Here is a 26,931-nt window from a genome sequence, read left to right as displayed (position 1 = left end):
AAATATCTGTCCCCCATTTTGCTTTGATTCCTTTGGTTTTCCCAGCGGCGGGCAGAAGAGCGGAGCGAAGCCGGACCTGCCTTCCCCACTCATTTCACCCCACTTTTCCAGCCTGGCTCAGCCGAAGGCGGGCGGGCTGAGCCCTGGCACCGTGCCTGCTGGGTGGGCACCGCTGCCCGCAGCCTTGGGACACGGGGACTGTCACCCCAGGTCACCCACCGAGGCAGGACGAGCCCGGGACGCGCCGGAGGAGGCACCGGATGGGGCCGTCTCACCGTGTCTCGCTGGGTGTTGCAGCTGGGAGTCATCTCCCCGGGGGACTGAGCAGCGATTTCAGGATATAAATATTTGATGTTCTCTTCTCGACTGCTAAAAAGGCACCGGGAAAAACCGGCAGCTCCACTTGGCCTCGGCCGGATCCTGGTTACGAGCCGCTGGGCTGCGTGTCCCCGGGGATGCGGTGGCGAGGAGAGCTCAGACGGCGGCTGGAGCTGGGGACGGGGATGGCGCGGTCCTCGGACCAGCGTCCAGCCTGGACCGCGATGCCCAGGGCTTGCCTGGATGAGACCCGAGGGGCTTTCTCCTCCCTCTGGCACACGCGACGGACGCTCAGCGCCTTATCTGCGCTGCATGGTTGAACCTCACCTCACCGACCTCACCTCTGAGCTTCGGGGGCTCCAGGACCTGGAGTTTTCCCGCGGGTACCAGCCCCCGGGGACGTGCAGCGGGCAGGACCAGGATGGAGCCGGGCACCGTCCCCGAGCCCGCTGGGATGGCGGGGCAGACCCGTCCGTGGGAGTTCACGCTGCCGGCACAGGATGACCTTGGCCAGGTTTTCGTGCCTCCCCCAGCTCTGTGCTCACCCGCGAGGCTGTTTTTAGGCTGGAGCAAACAGAAATCAGCCGGAGTCAGTAATTAAATAGCGATGAAATATTTACGGGCGTACTGCAGCGAGGAGGTGGCCAGGGGTGGGGGTGAAAGGGGCGTTTGGTGGGCAGGGGGTTGCTCGGGGCATCGTGGGCTCTGCCTCCGGAGACGCACCCTCGCCCGTCCCCGCGCCGGGGGAAGCGCTGCCCACCAGCCGGGCACAGCGGTTTTCCCGTTCCGAGAGAACCCTGCCACGAAATCCCGGCTGTGCTCGGCGTTTTGCTGGCTCGGGGTCAAACCCAAGGCTGTGGGCTTCTTGTCTTGGGTGGCTGGAGCGTCGGAGGGGGACGGTGGCAGGGGGAACGGTGGTGGGGATGCAGGGCGGGCGCTGGTGATGGATGGTCTGGTGGGATGGAGATGTCCGGCATCGGGAGATGCTCCAGGGAAGCTCCAGCTTTGCTGTAGCTCCTCAGGTCAAGACACTGGAAGCTCATGTAGTATTTATTTGGAAACCAACTTAATTTGCTTGATTGGTGTTGATTTCTGCTGGCAGCAATTAGTTTTTGCAGAAGCAAACACCCAACCAAATTGTAGCTGCGTTCCCTCCTCGTTTGCTTGTAACTCCCTCTCCATATTAATTGTCCCTTTTCTCCCAGCTGTTTGCAGGGACGTGTCTGGGTGCTGACAGAGATTGCCTGGGTCTGGGCTGAGAAAAACAGCGCCGGGGTGGAAATCTGGAGGGGAAGGGAGGAGTGGGCTTTTATTTGCCTGAAGGAAAGATGAAAGTGTTGAAAGCCGGGAATCCTGTCGGCCTCTCCAAGGGATGCTCCCGGCGGATGCGTGGAACTTGTAAGGCATGAAGTTTTGGGGGATTAGGGACCAGCCAGGGAAATTGGTGGGGTCTCTGCACCCCTCTTTTGGGTGCTGTTGTTTGCTGAGGCCACCTCGCACGAGCAGAAACCACCATCTCCAGTTCCCCGGGGAAGGTCGTGTCCCGGTGCGGGAGCCCTGGCCGCATCCGCCTGACGAGACGAGGGGATGGGAGCACCCACGTAAAAATGGATGGGTGAAAAGAATTGCCCAAAGCCGATACTGGCTTAAACTGGTGCGTAGAGATGTTTCACTGGTGCCACCACCCACCCTTGTGGTTGAGCCATGGGATGCTCCAGCCACTGGACAGCCCCTTCCCAGGGCTCTGCTGCGTGTGTCGGACCCTTGTGCATTGCTTGTGGGGCTGGGCTTGTGGGGTGACCACAGACGGAGCCGAACCCCGCTGGGGAGCGAGGAAGGGGTGGTCTGAAGCAGACCCCCAGCTGCCCCAAGGCAGGGGAGCGTGTGTCGCTCTGCCCCCCCGCCATGGGACCCTGGCACCCCCGGGAATTCCTTTGGGTGCAATAGCGATTTGGGAAGGGGATGGGTTTGTGCAGGCAGGAGCTCGGCTGGAGCAGCATGGGCACGGAGCAGGTCCCGGGGTCCCCTGGGCTTGCGGCGGCCGTAACCGCTCTGGCAGAGGCTGAATTTGGGGGTTTGTGTGACCCCTCAGGCGGCTTCATCCCAGCTTGGCTCTGGCTGCTTGTGCAGAGCCGGCACTGGGGCAAGGAGTGGGGCTGGGGGTGCTGGGGATGGACTGGGAGATGCTGGGGATGGACTGGAGGGGTGCTGGGCGTGGACTGGGGCATTCCAGGAAGGGCTGGGAATGCTGTGGACTGGGAGGGTGCTGGGGAGAAACTGGGGTGTGCTGGGATGGACTGGGGTGTGCTGGGGGTGGACTGGGGTGTGCTGGGGATGGACTGGGGTGTGCTGGGGATGGAATGGAGGGCTGCTGGGGGTAGACTGTGGCATGCCAGGAAGGGCTGGGGGCTGCTAAAAGTGGACTGGGGAGGGTGCTGGGGAGAAACTGGGGCATGCTGGGGATGGACTGGGAGATGCTGGGGATGGACTGGGAGATGCCAGGCATGGACTGGAGGGCTGCTGGGGATGGACTGGGAGATGCTGGGGGTGGACTGGGAGATGCTGGGGACGGACTGGAGGGCTGCTGGGGATGGAGTGGAGGGGTGCTGGGCGTGGACTGGGGCATGCCAGGAAGGGCTGGGGGCTGCTAAAAGTGGACTGGGGAGGGTGCTGGGGAGAAACTGGGGCATGCTGGGGATGGACTGGGAGATGCTGGGGATGGACTGGGAGATGCCAGGCATGGACTGGAGGGCTGCTGGGGATGGACTGGGAGATGCTGGGGGTGGACTGGGAGATGCTGGGGACGGACTGGAGGGCTGCTGGGGATGGAGTGGAGGGGTGCTGGGCGTGGACTGGGGCATGCCAGGAAGGGCTGGGGGCTGCTCACGGTGGACTGGGAGGGTGCTGGGGAGAAACTGGGGCGTGCTGGGGATGAGCTGGATTGTGCCTGGAGGGGCTGGGGGATTCCTTGGATGGGAGCAAGATGCCGGGCTGGAACAGGGAGAGCAGCTCTGCTGGAGCCAGACACGTTTCCCAGCATCGGTCGCATCCAAATTGGTTCCTCTTGACGCCGTAATGGGTTGCTCTGGGGCTGTGGTTTCGGAAGCACCTTGGTGATTTGGGCTCCAAAGTCCCACGTGCTCTGAGCTCAGAAAACTGGGAGCCAGGGCTCCTGGATCCCGGAGGGGTTGGTGAGCAGTTCTCCCTGGGGATGGGCAGCCAAGGCGAGGGGGAGGACGGGCACCCACAGCCGCCCGCGAGCAGGATGCCATTGGGAGCAGGGGAGGGAGAAGAAAGCGCGAACCAAACGAGGTTCGTTGAAGAGGAAGGGCTGAGCGGAGAGGCTCAGGGCTGAGCCCGCTGAAGATGCCTCGCCAGGGTCCTCAGGGAGACGCTGCCATCCCGCCCCCAGAAAAGGCAGCGGGATAATATTTCTCCATCCCCCCTTGGTGCCCGGGGGAAATCCTGGGTACCAGGGAGGTGGCACTGGGGCACTGGGGTGTCCTTGAGCATCTCTTAGTGCCAGCAAGGGCTCAGCACCCAGAAAATACCCCCCCAAGGCAGGACGGAGCCCGGAGCTTGCAGGAGAGTCGCCATCTCCCCGACTGCTCCCTGCAGGGCGTACGTTTTGCCGTCAAGCATCGCTTGCTCCGTGTTCGCAGGATGGCTCGAAAAACCATAGAAGCTCCTGTAAAACCCTGTTAACTTTAGGCTGAGACTTCAGAAACGGAACGAATATAATGGGATTTTTTCCCGGTGGCATTAGCAGCGCGCGGCTGTAAAGCGATGTCCGTGGAGGAGGATGATGTGATTTTTCAGTCTTGACACGTAACGCGGCCGTGCGGAGCGGCTTGGGCTGGGCTTGCGCTGGGTTTGGAGGCGCCGCTCGGTTCTCGCACTCCTGGATATGATTTGTGGGTTCTGGAGTGCTGCCGGTGCGGGCGAGTACAGAGACGAGGGGAATTAGTTGTATTGTTTTGGTACTTTCTGGAAGATTAATAACAAGCATTAGGTGGGATGGCAGGACGTGAGCAGATCCGCGATGCCAGCAGGACCGTGAGTACGTACAGGAGCAGGATCCATCCCTGCCAAACCGCGTCCAATGGATGGGTCCAGGGTGCTGCCCCGGTGCCTCTGCGGGGCCGGGCTCTTTGCCCCGGCTGCCAGCAGCATCGCTTGGAGCGTCCGGGTACCCACAGAATCACAGAATGGTGGGGTAACGGGCACAAACTGAAGCCAAGGAAGTTCCAGCTGAACACGAGGAAGAACTTCTTCCCTCTGAGGGTGACAGAGCCCTGGCCCAGGCTGCCCAGGGAGGCTGTGGAGTCTCCTTCTCTGGAGATATTCCAGCCCCGCCTGGATGCGGTGCTGTGCAGCCTGCTCTGGGTGACCCTGCTTGGGCAGGAGATTGGGCTGGGTGACCCACAGAGGTCCCTTCCAACCCCCACCATGCTGGGATTCGGTGACAGCATCCCGGCCCCCCACAGATGCCAAAACCAGGCAGGGAATCTCATGCTCCCTGCGGTGTGCCCATCACTCTGCCATGCAGCTGCGTCAAGCAGTTCCAGCAATCTCTTTGCTTCTTCAGACCTGCAAAACGCTGCAGCCTTTCCCCCCACCCCCTTTTTAAAACCAAATTAATTGCTGGCAGGCTCCCCAACCTGCTTAAGCACCCTGGTATGGCTGGCGCGGGTGTCTGTGCCGGGACTGTGGCTTGGGGACGCTCTCCGTTAAAGCCACCGAGGTTTCTCACGCCGTGGATGTGCTTGAAGGCAGAACAAGGCCAGATTTTGGTTATCCTGTGTGAAATGTTCTTTTCTGCTTCCCAGTTGCACGTCGGACCGTAGCGTGTGTCAGGTTGTGGCTGCTGGGACAGAGACACGGGACCACGGGGTGTGCGGAACCCATCCGTCAGCCCGGAGAGGAGAAAACGGCCCAAAGCCCACCGCTTTTGGGGCAGGGTTTTCCCTGCCAGGACAGGAGGGATTTCTTTCTCCCCCTCGCCTAAGTACGGGAGTGATCGCCGGGGCGCAGAGCGAGCGGCAGGGATGTGCGCGCATGGGTGCGTGATGCTCGCCTGCGTCCCTGCCACCTCCTCCTCCGGGATGCTAAATATATCCGCAGCCGGGGCGGGGAAGCGGGGACGGCCGTTGCGCCTGTGCCCGTGGAGATTTGCTGCTTTCTTCCCCGTTTGTGCGAATTCTGCGGCGCTTCCAACCCCGTCCGTAAATGCTGGCGAAGGCGATGCGCGGAAGAGGAGGAGGAGGAGAACCCGAGCAGCCCCTGCTCCCGGGCGGCCAGCGCGTCGCTTGGGCTCGACAGCGGAGATCTTGCATTGCATTTATCTGAACACCTTTTTAAAAACAATGAAAATAAATAGCCTGCTTTCTTTCTTTCTTTCTTTCTTTCTTTCTTTCTTTCTTTCTTTCTTTCTTTCTTTCTTTCTTTCTTTCTTTCTTTCTTTCTTTCTTTCTTTCTTTCTTTCTTTCTTTCTTTCTTTCTTTCTTTCTTTCTTTCTTTCTTTCTTTCTTTCTTTCTTTCTTTTCTTTCTCTCTTTCTCTCTTTCTCTCTTTCTCTCTTTCTTTCTCTCTTTCTCTTTCTCTCTCTCTTTCTCCCTTGCTCCCTTGCTTCCTCTCTTCCTCCCTTCCTCCCTTCCGCCCTTCCTCCTTTCCTTCTCTCCTTCTCTCCTCTCCTTCTCTCCTTCTCTCCTTCCATCTTTCCTTCCGTCTTTCTTTTTTAAAACCAACTTAAACCAGAAACTAGGATGACTTTCAGACACAAACCAGATTTCGTGCAATTAATTTACACCTTTTAAAAGTCTTTGCGTGCGTATTTGTGGACGAGCCCACAGCCCAAGGCGGTGTCGCTGCCGTGCCGGGCTTGCTCTTTGGACTTTGCTCTGCCGGTGCTTGTCCTTGCTGCCACGTTCCCAAGACTTCGCGCGGTCTCTCGGAGCTGAGGCAGCCGCTTGGAGGGTGGGAAGCAACCAGGGCTCGGGCAACAAAGGTATTTTTATAAGAAGGGTGAGAGCACTGAGCTTTGATTGTTTGTTAACGAACCTTTAGGGACTAATTGGCTAAACTACCACTCTGCCCAAGCGTATCTTGATGGAGGTCATTTTTCAAAGGCAGATGGTGCGTGAAAGTTGTAAAAAACCCCTAAGAAAATGACTCAATGATCCGGAGTGTGATGGTTTCAGTGAGCCTGAGCAGATCTGGTGAGGAGCAGCCGCGGGGGCTGCGTGGGCAGGGATGCTGCGTGTCTGTGCATGGCCGAGGAGGGTCTGTGGTGGGTTTGTGTCTCCTTCTGCACCCCCGGCACGCCTCGCTAGCAAAGGCAGCGGATGACACGAGCTCTGGAGCGGTAAATCTGGCTCCGACGAGCAGCAGGGAGGATTACGGCGAAGCCCCAGGCAGCAGCTGCCGCTGCAGGTTCAGTCGGCCACGTCGGACCGAAGAGGCTCAGTCGTGCGGACGGGTTCTGTCCTTGAACTCCGTGGCACCGAGGGTGTGCCAGAGCCCGGCGCGGCCCAGGGAGCTGCTTTCGTGCGTAGACGCACCGCATCCCTGCGCAGCACTGCCCGCATCCTCCCGGGAATTTAACATCCCTGTTTTGCTGGGGGTAATGGAAAAATAAGGAGGAGATCAGGGCAGGACCCTAAATTGGCCTGAGACGTGGCACGCTCATGGTGAGCCACGAAGCTGCTCCATCCTTTGCTTATGTGGGAGATGAGGCGATGGCTGGTGGGACCAGAGAGCCTTAAATCACTGCTGCATCCCGATGGAAAAACGCGTTCAGCCATGCCTGGTGCCACGGCGTGTGCCGGACCGTTCGCCAACGCTTTGTGTTCTTTCTTGTCTTGCAGGGCTGAGAAGACGGAGGTTCTGAGCGAAGATCTCCTGCAGGTGAGGTCCTGTGCAGCTGGCATGACCCGTGCCCAGAGTGCCCACGGGTGTTCAGGCACCCACCCGTGGGTGCTGGAAGCGGCAGCAGCTCCGTGCCGGCCGGTGCCGCAGTGTCCCGCAGCGATGAGACGGGCTGGGAGGAGGAGGAGGGTTGGGAGCGTGGGAAGCGGCACCATCTCCCTCCCGTGTGCCCTCCCAGCCCTTTCCCAGCCTGGTTTTCAGGTCAGCTGGAATCAGATCCAGGCTGACCTCCACCGGGACAGCAACCTGATACGACTGGCCGGATTGCGGGCGCCTGCATCTCCCCTCTCTGCTGTGAAACCTGCCCTGGGGACAGGACGTGTGACAGCAGGGGACAGTCCCCGGCGCTGATGGGTTGGGCTTCCCCCAAAGCTGATGGGTTGGGTGACTTCAGCAAAACAGCCCGAGCCAAAAGCCTGACGTGGTGCCTGGGAGAGTCGGCAGTGACGCTCGCGTCGCGGTCTCTCGGGGACACCTCGTCCCGGTGCTTTTTGCTCCGGGAGCGGGGCTGTCTGCCTGCCCAGGGGAGGGAGGCGGCTGGGACAGTGCCAGCAAAGGGACATGAATTCAGAGACCCATCGCTGAATTCGTGAGGTTGCTAACTTGCACGTTTTCTACATCGTCGCTCGTGTCTTGGGCACCGAGGCGCAGAGCAGCTGCCCGGTTGCCGGTGAGGGTGCTCACCCCCTGCGCCCGCACCTCAGCGCGGGCATCCCCTGCCCACCCACTCTGGCTGCAGCTGGGGCCGCTTCAAAACCTCTTTTGGGGGCGAGCTGATGGTTTTACACCTTCCTGCTTGGGAATCTGGTGTGGGCCGTTGCTATCAGGTAGTGGATTCTGCAGAAGCAGCCGGAGAATCAGTGTGCGAGGGTGCTGGGTGGCAGGCAGCAGCGACCTGCAGATGACAGTGGCCGCAGAGGGACCTTCAGCTCTTTCTGGACACCGTCTGCTGCCGACGTCTTGCCCCTGCACACATCAGGCTTTAGCCAGAGCCGTGTGTGACCCAAAGGGGTGAGCAGGGTCTGAGTGAGCCATCACTAAAGGGCTGAGGCGAAACCGTGCTGGCAGAGGGGGAAATGAAGCTGTGTGCAGGCATCCAGCCGCCTGCATCGGTTATTCCATCCCACGGCCTCTTGCTGCTTTGCTGGGGATTCAGACGCCGTTGCCATCGCGGCTGGGACCAGGGGGGAGCATGATAGGACAAGGGGGAACGGCTCTAAACTAAGAGGGCAGATTTAGATCAAATATTAGGAAGAAATTCTTCCCCACGAGGGTGGTAAAACCCTGGCCCAGGTTGCCCAGAGAAGCTGTGGCTGCCCCCTCCCTGGCAGGGTTCAAGGCCAGGTTGGATGGAGCTCTGAGCACCCTGGGCTGGTGGAAGATGTCCCTGCTGATGGCAGGGGGCTTGGAACCAGATGATCTTTAAGGTCCCTTCCAACCCAAACCATTCTATGGTTCTGTGAGGTTGGTCTCCGGCTGCACCAGTGAGAAATGGCTGATGGAAGGGGCCGTGCGGAATTCCAGGGCGTTGGTGGGTTTGTTCGCTCTCTGGCAGCGCTGTCCTCGCCCTGTGCACCCCTGCGAGTCAGCTTCCAGCCGCCGGGATTTGGGTTTTTATTCTTCTCTTCCCCGCCAGGGCTGGGCAGGGTGCGGCGGTGCCGTGGCCGCGATCCCCGGGGGTGGGCAGCCCTGGTGGGACGGAGCGGAGGGGAGCTGAGCCGCCAGCAGCCAGAGGGAACATCAGTAATGAACCTTTTTCATTTCTAGTTCAGTTTCTGACATGTCTTCTTGCCAGCTCGGAGGCCTCCACGGCCCCTTGGCGCTGAGCGCTGGACCCTGCTCTCGGTGACATCCCGGCGCTGGCCGGCCTCGGCGCCGGCACCAGCGAGGGCACGCCTGGCTTCGGCGACATCGCACGGGGGGGTTTTACACCTTTTGGAGAGGTGGATGATGTTGCAGAGTGGGTGGTCGGTGCTGCTTTGCCTGGGTGTCTCCCAAAGAGTCGGTTGTGTTCACAGGGGTCGGTCTCCAGGGGTGGTGGGGAGCCCAAACCCGTTCGGGTGTCCTATCAAATCCAGCTCGTCTGGGTGAGGGTGTGCCCCGAGATGTGCCCTTCTGAACATCGTACCCCTTCCTTTCGACGTATACACGGACAAGTGGAGAGAGAGACAGAGATAAAAACAATGCATATTATATATATTAGAAAAGTAATATTTATATATAGAAATAATAGATGTCAGTGATGCCTGGCTGCGGCAGAGCATCCTCTGCCAGCCCTGCAGTGGCTCCCACGAGCTGCCTCCTCCCTTCAGGACTCGCACACTGGAGAAGCTCAGCTCTTCTCCCTCTTCCTCAGCGTAGGGAGTATTTCTTTTTCCCTGGATTCTTTCTTTTTTATTTTTTTTTTCCATATTATTTCCCAAGGTTTTGAGCTTTAAGGAATATTTCTTTTTTTCCAGATTGTTTCCCGAGATTTCGAGATTCCCATGTTTTCCCTGAGTCTCTCAGCTATGGTTTTCAGCAGATCTTGTTTGCTTACATTTAATGACTCATCTCTCTGAGTTTTGGGATGAAAATCTTAATTTAATCAATGCAGAGGCAAAGAAGGCAATCTGCAGCCCTGGGTTGGATCTGTGGCCAGCTGGGTTTGTGGCAGGGCTCGGCCGGGGACAGATGCCTCTGGGGACACGAGGGCTTTGGGGGCTGGTCCGGATCCGGCCCTCAGCCTTGCCTGGGGGGTTGAGATGGGGCAGCATCAGCCTGGTGGAACCTTCTCCTGCTTAACACATCTCTGCCCTGGGAAGGGGTTGGGCTCCGGGGCTGTCGTATCCGACGCAGCAGCAATCAAAATCACTGGTGGAAAAACAACAAGTCCCTTCTGTCCCTTCGCGGTGGGTGCGGGACCAGGCGGGACGCCCCGGTGATGGGCACGGCCGCATCCGCAGGTGGAGAAGCGCCTGGAGCTGGTGAAGCAGGTCTCCCACAGCACCCACAAGAAGCTGACGGCATGTCTGCAGGGCCAGCAAGGCGTGGACGCCGACAAGCGCTCGGTGAGGCTTTGGCAGGGCTCAGAGGCTGCCGGGCTGGCGGCGGCGGCGGGGTGGAAACGCGGCCCTCTCTTTGCAGAAGAAGCTGCCGCTGACAACGCTGGCGCAGTGCCTGATGGAGGGGTCGGCTGTGCTGGGCGACGACTCCCTGCTGGGGTAAGGGGGGGCCCGGGTCTCCCCCGGCAGCGGCAGAGCTGGGATGCCGGGATGCTGCTGGCGGGAGTTGCTGCGGTTCCTTCTCTGTGGTGCGGGTAACGGAGGGGGTTGCACAGCGGTGCCAGAGGGGCTGGGGTGCTTGAGAGTTCTCGGTAGTCCAGGGGTTTGCTTTATTCTCCTGCTTGTGGTGAGCTGGGGTCCTTTAGTCGTGCAGTATACAATGTAAACCATATATATATCTTAAGAAAGTCCATACAATTTCAAACTATAATTGGTACTGTAGTTAGTGAGATTCTCCTAACACCCGCAGTGCTCCCGGTCCCCGGGCTGCCGCCCTCCCTCCAGCCCTTTGCCAGGGAAGCACTGCCCCGCGCCACTGCCGAGACCAGCTTTGGGTGACCATCACCCAGCCCTGGGCATGGGACGGCTGCCCATCACCCAGCCCGTGGGCACAGGATGGCTGCCCATCACCCAACCCGTGGGCACAGGATGGCTGCCCATCACCCAGCCCGTGGGCACGGGATGGCTGCCCATCACCCAGCTCGTGGGCACGGGACAGCTGCCCGTCGCTCCCCTGGCCCCATGGTGCCCAGCCCTGCCCATGCCCTTGCAGGAAGATGCTGCGGCTCTGCGGGGAGGCGGAGGACAAGCTGGCTCAGGAGCTCATCCACTTCGAGCTGCAGGTGGAGCGGGACGTCATCGAGCCCCTCTTCGTGCTGGCTGAGGTGAGCTCCTCGGGTCCGGGTGTCACCGTGCCAGGGACTCACATCCAAAACAAGCCTGGGGGAGAGCAGGGTTTCACTGCTTCAGTGGCGTATTTGGTTGCTGAGGCTCTGCGAGAGACCCTCGGTCTTTGAGATGTTTGCTGGGGTGGTGGTCCCGCCGGGCTCCCTCGCTGCGCTTGCTCTTTGCTGCCTCTCCCGAAGGCAGAGGCTTTAATGCTCTGACTTCTGACCCCTTTTTGCAAGCTCCAAACACATACTGTTGTTGTTTGGGACTTTTCTTTCCCTCCTTTTCGCCCTGGTTTTTCCATTTTACCCAACACTTTTCCCCTCAAACTTTTACATCTTGCAAAATATCCGGGGCGTGCTTCCAATTTTGTTTTCCCCAGCAGAAACAGCAGGAGCTTTGTCGCACTGCTGCCGCTACCGGGATGGGCGAGCAGAGCCAGACCACAGCTTTCTTTTCCCAAATCCTTTGGCAAGCCGTGCCCGTGCCTGGGAGGCTTTGCATTGCCACCCCCAAAAGCCCTTTGGCTGCCTTCATCCGGCTGCAGGAGGCTGTGGTCCCCCAAGGATGCTCCTCGCAGGGATGCGGGTTCTGTGGTCGGGGGGTGGCACAGCCCCGGTGGGGACACGGAGGAGGGACGAGCTGTGCCATCTCCCTCATGGTGTTTAAAGAAGGAGCTGCGTCCTTATCCACCCGGCTTGCCCCAGCCCAAACTGCCAGCGTCGCGGCCGGGTGCGACTCACCCCGGGCACCTCTCCGGGGCTGTTCAGCTCCTCCCGTTCCTGTGTGCTGCTGCAGGTGGAGATCCCGAACATCCAAAAGCAGAGGAAGCACTTGGCAAAGCTCGTGCTAGACATGGACTCCTCCAGGACGAGGTAGGAAGCGGCTTCGAAGCTGCTTTATAAAAAATACAAGTTTCCAAGTGCTGGGTAGCGCCGGGGAGGGCACGTGCCGGAACTCTGGTACCACGGCTCCCTTGGGACAATAATTCTCAACCGTGTCACTGTGCCGTGAAGTCAGGCTCTGCAATGAGCTGAGATTTATGCTCTTGTCTGCAGAATCCATGGATCCCTTTTCCTTGCCTGCGCCCTGCAGGAAGGAGTATGTTTTTCTGGCACAAATCTTTATTTTTTTTCCTCTTTTCCCTATCTTGGTGAGCTCTGACATGATGGCAAAGAGCTGGGTGCTCCTGCCGCTGTAGAGTAGTGCTGGGGTGGAGCTGGGATGTCACTTGGGATCGTCCCATGTCCCAGACACTGTGGTGGGACCCAGCAGTTTGGGTTTTGCCTGGGGCCATTTGCAACTGTTTAAAATCAACCGGAGTTGGCCAAGCCCCGCGCAACCTCATGGCATGGCCTCGGGAGAGGTCTGGGAGGTGTCTGTAGTCCCCAACATCAGTCCAGGCTTTCCCATCGCCTTCCTCTCTCCTCCCATCTGGATGAGACATTGTTTTCCTGCTGAAAATAATTTCTTAATTAGAGCTCAGTGCATGCAGCTGGTTGTGGGGATGGGGATGTTCAGGGTTGGGAGTGGCTGCTGCATCCCAGCCTGGGTTGGGACCATCTCTGTGGTGCTCAGCCCTGGGGACCATGGTGGCCGTGCCTGAGGGGGGTCCTTGGGCTGCCCTCCCAGTCCGCTGGGATCTGGCCACTGCTCTGCACAGGTCCCCGTCCCTCCCCGTGACAGCTCTGCCCTCTCTGCGCAGGTGGCAGCAGTCCGTGAAGTCCTCGGGCTTGGCCAGCAACCTGCAGCCCTCGGGTGCCAAAGCCGACGCTCTCAGGGAGGAGATGGAGGAAGCGGCCAACAGAGTGGAGATCTGCAGGGTACCTGGGGGTCCCGGGGGGATCACTGCTTGCTGGGGTGGGGGGATCTTAGCATCCTGGGCACCATGGAAATCCCACAGCCTCTCCTCTTACCCCGTTATTTGCCCTCTTCTTACCCCATTGCCTGGGACAGATCCTCCTCCGGCTGGTCCCCGTGCCCAAAGGCAGCCTGGTGGCAGTGGGTGATGCTCGCCAGCCAAGCAGGGCATCCCCAGTGCCTCCGTCCCCGTCCTCCATATCCCGCTGGAGCTGGAGAGCATCCCCTTCCCAGGGGACCTGTCCCACCAGGAGCCAGCAAGCTCAGCAGCGGGTGCACCCGGTGCTGGCACAGAGACCTGCGGGAAGCACCAGTGAGTGCTGAGCCCACGCGTGCCACCCAGCCACGTCACCGTGTCACCCCCCCACCATCCCTCATGAGCATGACCCACCCAGCTGGTCATGTTGGGTGGGAAGAGCGTCCAAGCAAGGGGGCACGCTGCTGCCAGCGCCTTCATCGTGGGCTGCGGGATTCAGCAGTGAAACCCACCGGCAATTTTGTGTGGCTTTAAAATCCCCCAGGCAGAAGGTGGAAAGGGTCAGGGGAACCTCATGGTGTAGGTTTTGGGCAGGAGCCGAAGCTGGGTGCATGTCTCAAATCCTGGCTCTTTTCTTCAGGGGCACAACCAGAACCCATGCAGCCTTTAAAATCCGGTCCCAGACTCGTGCTGTCTCCTTTCTCCCCCCTTTCTTAGAGCGTCGCAGCCCCGCACACCCAGCAATTCCCAGCAAACCAGCTCAGCCAGGAGCTGCCCCCAGTATATTCGCTGTACTGGTGCAGGATGTTGCGACCAGGATGCGCTCACGAGGGTTTTAAAACCCTGATGGTTTTCCTCCCGTTGAGTTATCCAAGGGGATTCTCAGAAAGGAGCAGTTTGGGAAGCGGCGAAGTCGATTTTGCGAGCGTGAGGGCAGAGTGATGCGTGTCCCGGCGCCGAGGGGCTCCTTGCAATTCGGGGCAAGCAGCACCCCATGCCCCGTCAGTCTGCTCTGCACCGAGCGGCTGGGTGCTGCCCGCAGCAGCCGAACCGTGCGCGCTGCTTCACCGCACAGCAATCAGCCCTGTGGTTAACGAGCCACTTGCGCGCGAGGAGCAATGCAACAGGGTGCTGGGATGAGCAAACGTGGGGTTTAATTTGTGCCGTTCAGCCCGCCGGGACGTGCAGCCTGGGGTTGTTTCCAAGTAACTCTCGCTTCCAGAGAGCTCGCTGCGAGGCGCCGGCTGATAGCGGGTGCTGGAGTGTTGGGCGCAGAGGAACCTGATGAAGTTCAGCAAGGGCAAGGGCAGGGTCCTGCCCCTGGGGAGGAACAACCCCAGGCACCAGTACAGGCTGGGGTGGACCTGCTGGAGAGCAGCTCTGCGGAGAGGGACTGGGAGTGCTGGGGGACAACAGGGTGACCATGAGCCAGCAGTGTGCCCTGGGTGCCAAGAAGGCCGATGGGATCCTGGGGTGCATTAGGAGGAGTGTGGCCAGCAGGTCAAGGGAGGTTCTCCTTCCCCTCTGCTCTGCCCTGGTCAGGCCCCATCTGCAGTGCTGTGTCCAGTTCTGGGCTCCCCAGTTCAAGAAAGATGAGGAGCTACTGGAGAGAGTCCAGCGGAGGGCTACGAGTATGAGGAGGGGACTGGAGCATCTCTCCTACAAGGAAAGGCTGAGGGAGCTGGGCTTGTTCAGCCTGGAGAAGAGAAGGCTGAGAGGGGACCTTAGAAATGCCTCTAAATATCTGCAGGGTGGGGGTCAGGAGGACGGGGCCAGACTCTTTCCAGTGGTGCCCAGCGACAGGACAAGGGGCAACGGGCACAAACTGAAGCAGAGGAAGTTCCAGCTGAAGATGAGGAAGAACTTCTTCCCTCTGAGGGTGACGGAGCCCTGGCCCAGGCTGCCCAGGGAGGCTGTGGAGTCTCCTTCTCTGGAGATATTCCAGACCCGCCTGGACGCGGTGCTGTGCAGCCTGCTCTGGGTGACCCTGCTTGGGCAGGGGGTTGGGCTGGGTGACCCACAGAGGGCCCTGCCAACCCCGAACATTCTGTGATTCTGTGAAGGGTGGAGGGTGAGGGTGGAGCCGTTTGCAGGGCAGCAGAAAGCAAACCCCCGGGATGCTGCCGTGTATTCAACGTCCCGAGCACATCTCGAGCGGGTGCTGCAATGTGCCACGTTGCGCGTTGGCTCCTGGTGTGACCGAGCTGGTCCCTCCCGACGGCCTCCGAAAGGGCCATCGTGGTGGCATCAGGGCAGCACGAGTGGGATGGCGACTAATTCTCTGCTCTCCGCAGGACCAGCTCTCGGCTGACATGTACAATTTTGTGGCCAAAGAAGTAGACTATGCAAACTATTTTCAAACCGTAAGTGCCGCCCGTCCCCGCGGGACCCCCTTGGCCCCGGCCGCGGGGTGACCGCCGGTGCCGCCTCTCCCCGCAGCTGATCGAGGTGCAGGCAGAGTACCATCGGAAATCCTTAGCGCTTCTGCAGAACGTCCTGCCTCAGATTAAAGCCCAGCAGGGTAAGTGCCCGCGGGGTCCGTCCCGCTCCTGCGTGCGATGCCGAGGGCTCTGGAGCCGTGCGGGGCTTCGCCGCGGCGATGAGCCGGCTGCGGCGTGACCCTGCGGTGTGGCGCGGTGCTGGGGTTGTGCTGAGCGTCCTCCCTTTGCTCGCCCCGTCTGCATCCCGCTTGTCCCGCGCCGCGGAGGGCATCGCTGTCCCGCTTGGTCGCGGGAGGCAGGATCCGGCCAGCGGCACGGAGCGGGGAGGGAAACCTGCCCGAGCGTCCCCACCGAGGAGCGCAGCTCCAGTGGTGGGAACCCAGTGCCGGGGTCCTGGGGCTTCGCTTTGCCGTGTGCAACCTGGGCAGGAGCTGGGCTGGGAGACCCGGGGCGAGGAAAGCCCTGCGCGACGGCCCCGAGAGCAGCGCAGTCCCCGGGCAGGGCTGGAGGTGCTGCCGTCGCTGCAGCGGGGCAGGGAGTGGTTTGTATTTTATTTTTCTCTCTCCATCTCACAAAATATTGCTGCCTCGAGCTCTGACGGAGGAAGGGGGAGACATTGCAAAGGTTTGCCTGTGATTGCTCCCCCTGGAAAATGTTATCCAGCCCCTCTGTGCGATGACTGGAAAACATTTTGTTTGGATTTTGTCTTTAAAAAGCACTTCCCCAGCCGCCCAGGGACAGAGGTGCGGGGTCCCGTCGTGGTGGCAGCACCCAAGCAGAACGTTTTGCTGCTGCTGAAGTGCTGTGATCCAAGGGGCTTCGGGGAGGGGATGCCGGGTCCGGCAGCGTCCCCGCCGTGCCCTCCCCTCACCCCCTCTCCCGTCGCAGAGGCGTGGATGGAGAAGCCCTCCTTCGGGAAGCCCTTGGAGGAGCACCTGGCCGTCAGCGGGCGGGAGATCGCCTTCCCCGTGGAGGCGTGCGTGACGATGCTGCTGGAGTGCGGCATGCAGGAGGAGGTGGGTCCCGTCTCCGACCACCCTCGGCTGGGCGTGATGGAAGGGGACATGGGTGCCCCAAGGGCGGGGGCGAGGAACGGGGCTGCTTTGGGGACATCCCCAGCCCAAAGCTTGTCTGATGCTCCCCCATGTCCTCTGTGAAGGGTCTCTTCCGAGTGGCTCCCTCGGCCTCCAAGCTGAAGAAGCTGAAGGCCGCGCTGGACTGCTGCGTGGTGGATGTGCAGGAGTACTCGGCCGACCCGCACGCCATCGCAGGTAGAGGCTGCCTCGGGGCAGGGGTTGGTGGTGTGCGGGACGGCCCACCCAGCCCCCGAGCACCAACCGTGGGCACCCGGAGGGTGGTCATCAGTGGCACGAGGTCTAGTTGGAGACCAGTAACTAGTGGTGTACTCCAGGGGTCAATGCTGGGTCTGACCTTGGTTAACGTCTTCATTAATGACGTGGGCAGTGGGGCAGGGCACACCCTCAGCATGCTGGCAGATGACACCAAACTGGGAGGAGCGGCTGATGGACCAGAGGGTCGTGCTGCCATCCAGAGGGACCTGGGCAGGCTGGAGAAATGGGTTGGGAGAGACCTCCTGAAGGTCAGCGAGGGAAGAGCCAGGTCCTGCCCTAGGGAGGAGCAGCCCCAGGCACCAGGACATGCTGGGGCCACCCAGCTGGAGAGCAGCTTGGCAGAGATGGCCCTGGGGTCCTGGTGGACACCAAGCTGACCCTGGGCTGGCAACGTGAAGGCGAATGGTGTCCTGGGCTGCACTGGGAGGGGTGATGCCAGAGGTCAAGGGAGGTGATCCTGCCCCTCTACTCAGCACTGGTGAGGCCACGCCTGAAGTGCTGGGTCCAGTGCTGGGCACTATGGGAGAGACATGGACATGCTGGAGAGTCTCCAGTGAAGGGCCATGAAGGTGATGAAGGGCCTGGAAGCATCTCTCCTAGGAGGAAATGGTAAAGGAGCTGGAACTGTTCAGCCTGGAGCAGAGAAGGCTCAGGGGGATCTCGTCAATGGATATAAATGCCTGCAGGGAGGGTGCAAAGAAGACCGAACTCTTTCCAATTCCGCCCAGTTCCAGGACCAGAGGCAGCGGGCAAGAACTGAACCGCAGGAGTTTCCCTCAACATCAGGAGGCACTCTGTCAGTGGCACAGGTTGCCCAGGGTGGTGGTGGAGTCTCCACTCTTGGAGATGCTCAAGAGCCATCAGGACACAGTCATGGGCAACCAGCTCTGGTGGTCCTGCTGGAGCAGGGGGTTGGGCCAGGTGACCTCCAGAGGCCCCTTCCCACCTCAACCCTTCTGTGATTTGTCCCAAAGCCTTTGAACAGCAAAGACAGAATATATGGGGGATGGCGGGGGGGCAAATGCAGGTGCAGAAATACAGCTCTTGGGAGAACTGGGGGCGTTTAGGGGTTGCCGTCCACCGAGGAGCACAAACCCTGACCCACACGTCCCCTCCCTGGCCAAGGGCTCGAGCAGCACGTTTGGTGACAGGCGAGGAAGAAATCAGGGATGCAATCATGATCCAAAGTGGCGCTGGGGCCCCTGGTGACACTAATGAAGGTGACACTAATGAGGGTGACGCTGATCAGGAGAGGCTCTGCAGGAGCGAGAAGTGGTTGGGAAGATTCCTGCGTGTTGTCATCAAGCCTGTCATCTTCTCTCTACCTCTTCTGTGGCCAAGAGCCTCTCCAAGCACAGATCCGAGCCTGCGGAGCTGTTACTGAGCGTTAATTGGGTTTAAATGCCAGTCAGCTGCCCCCTTCCTGGGCTGGGCTCTGGTGGGTGCAGGGTTGGACCCTGGTTTCCTACTGACTGCGATGGAAACCTCTTCCCAGCGCAAGGAGCTGTGGACATCCTAGTCAAAAACGAGTGACGGGGAGCTGGGTGAACGCCTGATGGGGGCAAGAACGGTGGAGGTGCGAGGAGGGACTAGGTGGAGGTGGCAGGGTGGTTGCTGGGGGTCAGGGGATGCTACAGGCTCCACCAAGCTGGAGGTGCTTTGGGATGTGTCGGTGGGGAGGCTGGGAGGGATGTGAGTCAGGATGCCTAGGAGCAAAACTGCTCGGTGCCTGGTGGTCAGGCTCCTGCGGTGCTGAGCCCCATGTCCCCTGTGTGCCACAGGAGCCCTCAAGTCCTACCTGCGAGAGCTGCCGGAGCCCCTCATGACGTTTGAGCTGTATGAGGAGTGGATCCAGGCCTCCAAGTGAGTCTGAGGCATCTCCCCCATTCCTCCGTGTCATGGGTGGTGGCATCTTGAGTCCCCGTGGATGGTTTGGGGCCCGTGAGTTGTCTCTGACATGGCTCACAGCATTTGAGACCTTTCCTCCAGGGTCTGAGAGCCAGGAGGCTTCCCATGATGCTTGAGCATGGAGGGTCCTGGCAGCAAGGGTGGCCTCGATGTCCCCCAAACCTGATGTCCCCCAAAGCTGATGTCCCCAGCGTGGTCCAGAGCTCCCTGGCCAAGGTGGCTGAGCTCCCCCAGCATCTTTCAGCAAACCCTCGGGTGCTGTGTCTGGAGGGGTGTGCAAATCCCGGGGGACAGCTGACCGGAGGAGCTCCCACCTGCCTTCCTGGGGTGCTCTGCACCGTGGAACCCCCAGACCCGGCAGGATTTGGCCAGCTGAGGTGGCACCATCGCTCCTGCTCCACCACGGGAGGGGTTTGGGGTAGGGAGTGAGGGACAGAGGGAGATGGGAGAAGGAGCATCTCTCTTTAGGGTGGAAGCCACCTCAGTGGTGCCTGAGCATAGGTCTGACCATGTCCTCCGCCTGCCCTGGGAGCGCTGGAGCATGGCAGGGACGCGGTGGTGGCTCGATGGAGGGGATGATCCCCGAGGGTGGCACGTGGGGGAGCGGGCTGTTCTTTTGGGGGGCCGTTTGCAGTCATTTCCCCTTCCAAAGCAAACACATCCCCAAGACAGAAACCTCGGGGAGGCTGCGCAGAGACGAGGAGAGGACAGCAGGAAAAGCTTTCCTTCTCGTTTTGGGTTAATTTACCTCTATAATGTTGGCGGCCGCCTGAGGGTCTCGCAGGGTCCCCAGAGGCAGGGCTGGCAGGGTCGGAAGCCCCGGGGTGGGGTGGGGATGGGGGATGACCCTCTGGCCCACCTCCCCGCAGCATCCCGGAGCAGGAGAAGCGGCTGCAGGCTCTCTGGAGCGCCTGCGAGAAGCTGCCCAAAGCCAACTACAACAACATCAGGTGAGCCTGGGGCCAGCGGGACCCGGGGAGGGGACGGAGAGGGAGCGATCCCGATACACCGACGCGGCTTGGCTCTGCTTGCCAGGTACCTGATTAAATTCCTGGCCAAGCTGACCGAGTACCAGGACACGAATAAAATGACGCCGAGCAACGTGGCCATCGTGCTGGGGCCCAACCTCCTCTGGCCACAGGCGGATGGGTAAGGGATCCGGGCGCAAAGCGAGCGTGCCGGAGGGATGCTGGGGATGGGGACGGGGCAGGGTCCGGGGTCAGAACCCCACCAGGGATAAGGCCGGGCTGCGGTGGGGTTGCTGAGCCGCTGCCTTGCAGGAACGTGACGGAGATGATGACGACTGTCTCGCTGCAGATCGTGGGCATCATCGAGCCGCTCATCCAGCACGCTGACTGGTTCTTCCCCGGAGGTAGGCTGTGCCTCACGGCCCCGGCGGGGTGAGGTGGGCTTTGTGGGACCCCCCACCGGCTCTCCCTGACTCCCATAGTTATTTTTGCCATCCCCCTCTGCTTGCCTTGGCTTGTGAGGGGGCTCAGGCAGAGATCTGGCAAGCCTCATCACAGCAGTGAGCCCAACCCTGCTGCTCTGGGACCCGCCCCGAGCGTTCCTGCCATGTCAATAACCCCCATCCCACCACTCACGTCCCGATGTGCCCCCACCCTCCTTTCCCCCCCACCCAGACATCGAGTTCAACGTGACAGGCAACTACGGCAGCCCCATGCACATCAACCACAACGCCAACTACAGCTCCATGCCCTCCCCGGACATGGACCACGCCGACCGCCGGCAGCACGACCAGGCGCGGCGGCCCCTCAGCGTGGCCACGGACAACATGATGCTGGAGTTTTACAAGAAGGATGGGTAGGGTCTTTGCGGTGCCAGGGTTTGGGGAGAGGGAGGTGGTGGCATTGCCACCGCCCTGGTGGAGGTGGCACTGAGCTGATGGAGGTTGGGCGGTCCTGGAGTGGGAGGACCCACTGGTCTCCACGTTGGGCTCTTGGGTGTGCTCAGGTGAGCTTGGGGTTTGACAGCTGCTCCCAGCCCGCTGAGATGGGAGTGGGGTGGCCCATGGGGTGGCACCGGGGCTTTGCCGTGCCGGGGTTGGGTGCCCTGGTGTCCCCAAGGTCTGCGGGCTGTTCTCCTGGGGAGAGCTCCCCACTGCCAGCCTGCGCGTGCCCCTCCCTGTGCCACCGCGGCAGGACCGCAGAGAGTCAGGTCAGCTCCAAAAACACCCCCAGTGCTCTCCCCATCTCTAAAACCCACCCCCAGGGCCCTCCCCACCTCCAGAAATACCCTCAGGGCTCTCCCCATCTCCAAAAACACCCCAGGGCTCTCCCTGTCTCCAAAACCCACCCCCAGGACTCTCCCCGTGTCCAAAACCCGTCCCCAGGACTCCCCCATCTCCAAAACCCACCCCCAGAGCTCTCCCCATCTCCAAAAATACCCCCAGGACTCTCCCCATCTCTAAAAACACCCCCCTAGGCTCTCCCCCTTTCCAAAACCCATGCCCAGGGCTCTCCCCATCTCCAAAAACACCCCCAGGGCTCTCCCTGTCTCCAAAACCCATCCCCAGGGCTCTCCCCATCACTGACGGGGTTTTTTTTACACTAATAATCGTGTGTTTCTGCCCATGCAGCCTTAGGAAAATCCAAAGGTACAGTACCCTCTGCAGCGGTGCTGGGAGGGTGCTGGGAGGGGTGCCTGTGCCTGCTGGTGCCTGGGGAAGGGAGAGGTGGCCGGTGGGTGACACAAACACGTCCCACACTGCCGCCCCTGCCCTATTGCCATGGAGGTTCATTCCCAGCAGCTTCCAGGTGGACGAGGGAAGCGTTTTTCGGGAGCAGGCACCCCGAAGGAGCCGCGACGCGGTGCCGGTGGCACCCTCCCTCCGGGCAGGTGCCGAGAGCCTGTCTCTGTGTCCCCCCCAGCATGGGCGTCAGGGTGATGGACACCTCGTGGGTGGCTCGCCGGGGCACCTCGGCGGTGCGCAAGGCGTCCTCCACCCCGCCGGCCGCTCAGCCCCCCGCAGCGCCCGCCGAGCCGCCCACCGCGCCGCACTCGCCCATTCCCGAGCAGCCCCCGGAGATCTCGGCTGCCCCTTCCCCGCCTGCCACCGGCGGCAGCTTCACCCCGGGCGCCGAGCGGACGAGGTAAGGCCAGCGGCACCCCGGTGTCCCCAGCCCCGGCACCCTGCCCGGGTGCGAATCGCGCAGCCAAACGACCCCGTGGCGGAGCCAGAGGCAGCGGGAGAGGGTGCTCAGCACCCCCGGGAGAGGAGCAGCATCCCGGGGGCAGCGGGAAGGGAGGATGCTCAGCACCCCCGGGAGAGGAGACAAAATTCAAATTTTCTGCCCCAAAAAGGGGAGCCGCGCTCTGCCCCGGGGTGCACCCACGCGTGGGGGTGGCAACGCCGGGTGGGTCGTGCCGGGGGGGCTCGGCCACCGCTCTCCCCTTCCCCCCGCGCCAACGCTGCTGCTCGTTTGTTATTGTTTTCTTCCTTTTTTCGGCCTTTTTTCTGGTGTTTCGGGACATTTTGCAGCAGGGGGGATCGGGCCCGGGAAAGCCGCATCGGGATGCGCGGGGGGGTGGGAGGGACCTCACGGCTCTCCCTTCTTCCTGCTCTTTTTTTTTTTAGTTATTGTTGGTTTACCTATTTATTTAATTTTTATTTTCTTTTTCATTTATGTTTCATTATTTTTATTTTTTATTTGTTATTTATTTAATGTTTAAAATTTTATTTCCCTTTTATTATTTTCATTTTATTATTTTTATTTCATTTAGTTTTATTTTAACTTTTCAGTTTTTTTCATTTTTTCATTCGCTTTTGCTTTGGTATTTTAATTTTTATTTTTTGAAATTATTACTTATTTTTTTTTCATTTTAATTTCTTTTTTAATTTTTATTTTTCATTTTCTTGTCTTTTTTATTCTAGTTTTTCATTTTCATTTTTGTTTTAACATTTCATTTTCATTTTTGTTTTAACATTTCGTTTTCATTTTTGTTTTAATTTTTCATTTTCATTTTTGTTTTAATTTTTCGTTTTCATTTTTGTTTTGTTTTAATTTTTCGTTTTCATTTTTGTTTCAATTTTGATTTGATTTTCATTTTTAAATTATTTTTATTTTTGATTCTGTTTTGAAAATCCTTTTCTTTTTTCTTTTCTTCTTTCATTTCATGTCCTGTCCCGTCTGCCCCCCCAGCACTGTACGGCCCAAGGAGCCCCCCCCCGAGCAGAGCCCGCACACCTCCCGCAAAGGTAGGAGCAGGGCTGGGGGTGCCGTGGGGGGGGGGGGTCCCCGCTCGGTGTGACCCCCCCCGCACCCTGACCCCCCCCTTCCCTTCTCTCTGTCCCGCAGTGGCCAAGAAGCCGGCACCCATCCCACCCCGGGGGGCGGCGGGGGAGCTGGGTGGGGGGCAGCCCTCCCCCTCCAGCCCCCCCCCTAGCCCCCCATCCCCCTGCCAGCCCCCCGGGCAGCCCCCCCCGCCCCCCCCACCGCCGCCGCCTCCCCCTGTCGCCACCCCGGCCCCCAAACCCCGTCCCACTCCTCGCCCACGCCCGCGCCCCGCGCTGCCCCCGCCGCCCCAGCCCCCCCCGGCCGCCCCTGGCCCCCCCCAGACCCCCCAGTCCCCCCAGCCCCCCCAGCCCCCCCGCCTGGACGCCGCGGGCCCCGGGGACGGCGCGCTGGCAGCAGGTAATGGGGGACCAGGGGGGACGGCTGCCGGGGGGGCCAAGGCACGGTGGCCTCGGGGGGGGGGTGACTGTCCGTGGGAAGGGGACAATGCCCCGCACAAGGTGGGACTGTCCCCAGGAAGGTGGTGGAATTGTCATTGGGAAGGGGACAACGGCCCTGGAAAGGTGACAGCAGCCTCTGGGGAGGGTGGTCATGTCCCTCAGGAAGGTGACCGTGTCCCTGAGAAGGTGGCAGTGTCCCCCGGGAAGGTGACACTGTCCCCTGGATGGTGACAATGACCCCAGGAAGGTGACTGTGTCCCTGAGAAGGTGGCAGTGTCCTCCAGGAAGGTGACACTGTCCCTGGAAAGGCAGAACTGTCACTAGGAAGGTGTCACCATCCTCGGGACGATGTTGATGTCCCCAGGAAGATGGTGATGTCCCTGGGAAGGTGGCAGTGTCCCCAGGAAGGTGGCATTGTCCCCTGAAAAGGCAGAACTGTCCCCTGGAAGGTGGTGATGACCCCAGGAAGGTGACTGTGTCCCTGAGAAGGTGGCAGTGTCCCCCAGAAAGGTGATACTGTCCCCTGGAAAGGTGGAACTGTCCCCTGGAAGGTGGTGATGTCCCCAGGAAGGTGGCAGCGTACTGGGGAAGGTGGTGATGTGCTTGGGAAGGTGCTGACATCTCTGGGAGGGTGGGCATGCGCCCAGGAAGGTGACAGTGTCCCCGGGAAGGTGACACAGTCCCTGGAAAGGTGACACTGTCCCTGGAAAGGCAGAACTGTCACTCGGAAGGTGTTGGCATCCTCGGGAAGATGTTGATGTCCCCAGGAAGATGGTGATGTCCCTGGGGAGGTGACAGTGTCCCCAGGAAGGTGGCATTGTCCCCGGGAAGCACCGCCGCTGTTCCTGCTGCCCTGACCTTGTCCCCGGGTTGTGCTGGTGTCGGTGCCCCCCCCCCCCCAGTGTCCCTGCTGCGGTGGGGGGGTGATGGTTTGGAAGTGCCAGGTGGCATCAGGGACACTGGGGACGTGGAGGCCAGGGGAGCGTGGGGCCGGGCACAGCTGGGAGCCCCCCAGTTTGGCCCAGAGGCCGTGGGGCTCTGCCCCTGCCCATCCCTGTCTGCCTGCGGGGGGGGGGGGGGGGGACAGGGTGGGCGGCAGCGAGCCCCCAGCACCCTGCAGAGTGGGGCCAGGCGCTCCCCGGGCGGGCAGCCTGCGTCTGCTGCGGCGCTGGCACCGCGTCCTGGCACCGGGGCAGCCCCAGTACCGCTCCCCAGCACTGCTGCAGCCCCGGCACTGCACCCCGGCATCGCGCCCTGGCATCGGTGCACCCTGGCATTGCACCCTGGCATTGTCACACCCCAGCACTGCACCCCAGTATTGCACCGTGGCATCGGTGCACCCCAGCATTGCACCCCAGCATCTCACCCTGGCATCGCACCCCAGCATTGCACCCCGGTGTTGGTGCACCCCGGCATCAGTGCACCCCAGAATTGCACCCCAGTACTGCACCCCAGAATTGCACTCCAGCATCAGTGCACCCCAGCACTGCACCCCGGCATCGCACCCCGGCATCGCACCCCTTTGTGGGTGCAGCCCCCCTGCCCTGTCCCCCGGGAGCTCCTGCCCGTCGCGGGGTCCCCGGGGCAGAAGGGCTTTTCCCACCCGGGGGTGGGTCGCCCCGCTCTGGGCGAGGGACAGCGGTGACAGGGCCTGCCTCGCGCTGTGGGTGCCTTGGAGAGGGGACAGCGGTGTCACCCGCGCTTGGTGGGAGGAGAGCAGAGCGTCGTGCGGGGACGGCGGGGCCGTCGGGCCTGGTGGCACTGAGCAGGAACTGGTGGTGACATCCATGGTGGCCGCACTACCATGGCGCCAGCCCCGGTGAGGTGTCCGGCCACCGCGGTGTCCCCCTGACTGTCCCCTCCCGCAGGTCTGCTCCGTTTTGAGGTCCCCTCGCTCCACGTCCCCCCGGATGCCGCCCGGTGCCGGGACCCGCCGGAGGCACCGCACAGACTCTCGGGCCCAGCTGCTCGGCCGGAGGAGGAGGAGGAGGAGGAGGAATCGGAGAGCACAGCCCTATGACAGTGTCCCTGTCCCCAAGCTCGTCCTTGTGGCACCCAAGGGCCAGCACCGGCCACCGGCACCGAGGGCCACCGGCACGCCAGTTTTGGGGGGCAAAGCGCCCGGTTTGGAGTCGGTCGCTCTTCTTTATTTCATTTTTTTTTCGCCTTATCCAGACTTTGCCTTTCAACTGGGTGCCTGCGTGTCCCATCCCCTCCCCCCCAGCAGCACCCATGGTCCCAGGGCGATGCCACCACCTCCTCCACGCCCCGACGGCGGGTGCCACCGGGTGCCACCGAGCCCGCCGGCGCTTGGCAGCGGGATCTCATTTCTTTGGCTTCTTCTTCCCCCTCCGCTTGGTCGCCGGAGCAGGATGGGACCGGAGCAGCAATAACAGGGTGCAGCCCCCCCCCCCCCCGGGGCTCTCGGGGTGCTGGTGGGTGAGGGTGCACCCGCTGTCCCCGTGGGTCGGTGGCTTTGGCTGCGCATGCGAAGACAAATTAGCCTTTTATCCTTTCCAGAGAGATACGAGAGAGAGAGATATATCGGCAGAGATATATATAGTATATATTTGTGTATATATATATATATATATATATATAAAAATACAGAGAGATTTGTTTTATTTGGAGCCATTCCCGCCCGGCGCGCAGAGGGAGGATGGAAATGGCAGCGCTTCGCCCCCCACCCCGCTTGCACCCATGCCCCTCGCCCCAGGCGGGCACCCGGCAGCATCGGGGTCCCCCCCCCCCCCCAAAAAGCGATCAATAAACCCGTGTGCCGCTCGCCGTGCCCTGCCCGCCAGCGCTGGCCTGTGGTTCGTGCCCGTCGGCGCCGGCCGTGGCAGCGGTGATGGCGAGGGGTGTTGGGTGGGAAGATGGGGGGGTGGGGGGAAAATGGGGGGGGTGCCGGGGGTCTGTGGGATGTTTGGGTTCTGGTCCCATGGGATGGGGCAGCGCCAGGCGTGGGGGGTGGTTCTAGGCTGGATTTGGGGGAGGGGGGGGTCCCAGCACCCCAGCCCAGATTTAGGTGGGGGGTCCCAGTCTGGGTCGGTGCCCACTGATGGGTTTCGGCTTTGCTGTGGGAAGTGGGGTTTAACGAGGGGTGGGGTGGTGAGACGACGGGGGTTTTGCTTTGTGGGGGCTGTTGGGGTCCCAGTCTGGTGGGATGAGGTAGCATCAGACCTGGGATGGTCCCAGCCTGGGTTTTGGGCTGGTCCCAGTCCGGATTTGGGGTGGTCCCAGCCCGGATTGATGCCCACTGGTGGATTTCAGAGCTCTCAGAGGGTGCTTTGCTGTAGGCAGCGGGGTTTGACGGGCGGTCAGGTGATAAAATGATGGGTTGGTGCTCTGCAGGGGCTGGCATGGTCCTGGTCCCCTGGGCTGGGGCAGCGTCAGGCTTAGGGTGGTCCCAGTCCCGAGGTGGGCACCCACCCATAGGCAGCAGGTCCTCGTCTGTGTTTTGGGGCTGTGCAGCACCGTGGTGGAGGATGGGCAGTGATGGGGTTGTGTGGCACCAGGGG

General features: G+C 60.9%; 1 protein-coding gene across 3 annotated transcripts in view; it reads left to right on the top strand.

Moving 5' to 3' along the window:
• ARHGAP44 (Rho GTPase activating protein 44) overlaps positions 1-26,161 on the top strand; it is a 31,681-nt gene extending 5,520 nt beyond the window's left edge. Inside the window, exons 2-21 of one of the 3 annotated variants that reach the window (XM_075441116.1) lie at positions 7,184-7,223; positions 10,190-10,294; positions 10,371-10,447; positions 11,061-11,172; positions 11,975-12,051; positions 12,882-12,999; positions 15,308-15,376; positions 15,453-15,534; positions 16,343-16,470; positions 16,614-16,725; positions 18,588-18,669; positions 19,584-19,664; positions 19,750-19,863; positions 19,995-20,086; positions 20,358-20,538; positions 21,314-21,331; positions 21,606-21,827; positions 22,878-22,933; positions 23,034-23,369; positions 25,279-26,161. In XM_075441116.1, coding sequence (XP_075297231.1) covers positions 7,184-7,223; positions 10,190-10,294; positions 10,371-10,447; positions 11,061-11,172; positions 11,975-12,051; positions 12,882-12,999; positions 15,308-15,376; positions 15,453-15,534; positions 16,343-16,470; positions 16,614-16,725; positions 18,588-18,669; positions 19,584-19,664; positions 19,750-19,863; positions 19,995-20,086; positions 20,358-20,538; positions 21,314-21,331; positions 21,606-21,827; positions 22,878-22,933; positions 23,034-23,369; positions 25,279-25,430 — 2,254 coding nt within the window. In that variant the 3' untranslated portion in view covers positions 25,431-26,161. The remainder of the gene's footprint in view (positions 1-7,183; positions 7,224-10,189; positions 10,295-10,370; positions 10,448-11,060; positions 11,173-11,974; positions 12,052-12,881; positions 13,000-15,307; positions 15,377-15,452; positions 15,535-16,342; positions 16,471-16,613; positions 16,726-18,587; positions 18,670-19,583; positions 19,665-19,749; positions 19,864-19,994; positions 20,087-20,357; positions 20,539-21,313; positions 21,332-21,605; positions 21,828-22,877; positions 22,934-23,033; positions 23,370-25,278) is intronic. The other 2 variants (XM_075441118.1, XM_075441119.1) reach the window with 2 other exon arrangements.
• Positions 26,162-26,931: the final 770 nt, after the last annotated feature.

Source organism: Opisthocomus hoazin, chromosome 21 (assembly GCF_030867145.1).
Source record: "Opisthocomus hoazin isolate bOpiHoa1 chromosome 21, bOpiHoa1.hap1, whole genome shotgun sequence".
NCBI classification, from domain to species: Eukaryota; Metazoa; Chordata; class Aves; order Opisthocomiformes; family Opisthocomidae; genus Opisthocomus; species Opisthocomus hoazin.
Note: the sequence above shows the minus strand (reverse complement) of the source record. Positions and strands in the feature narration are given on the sequence as shown.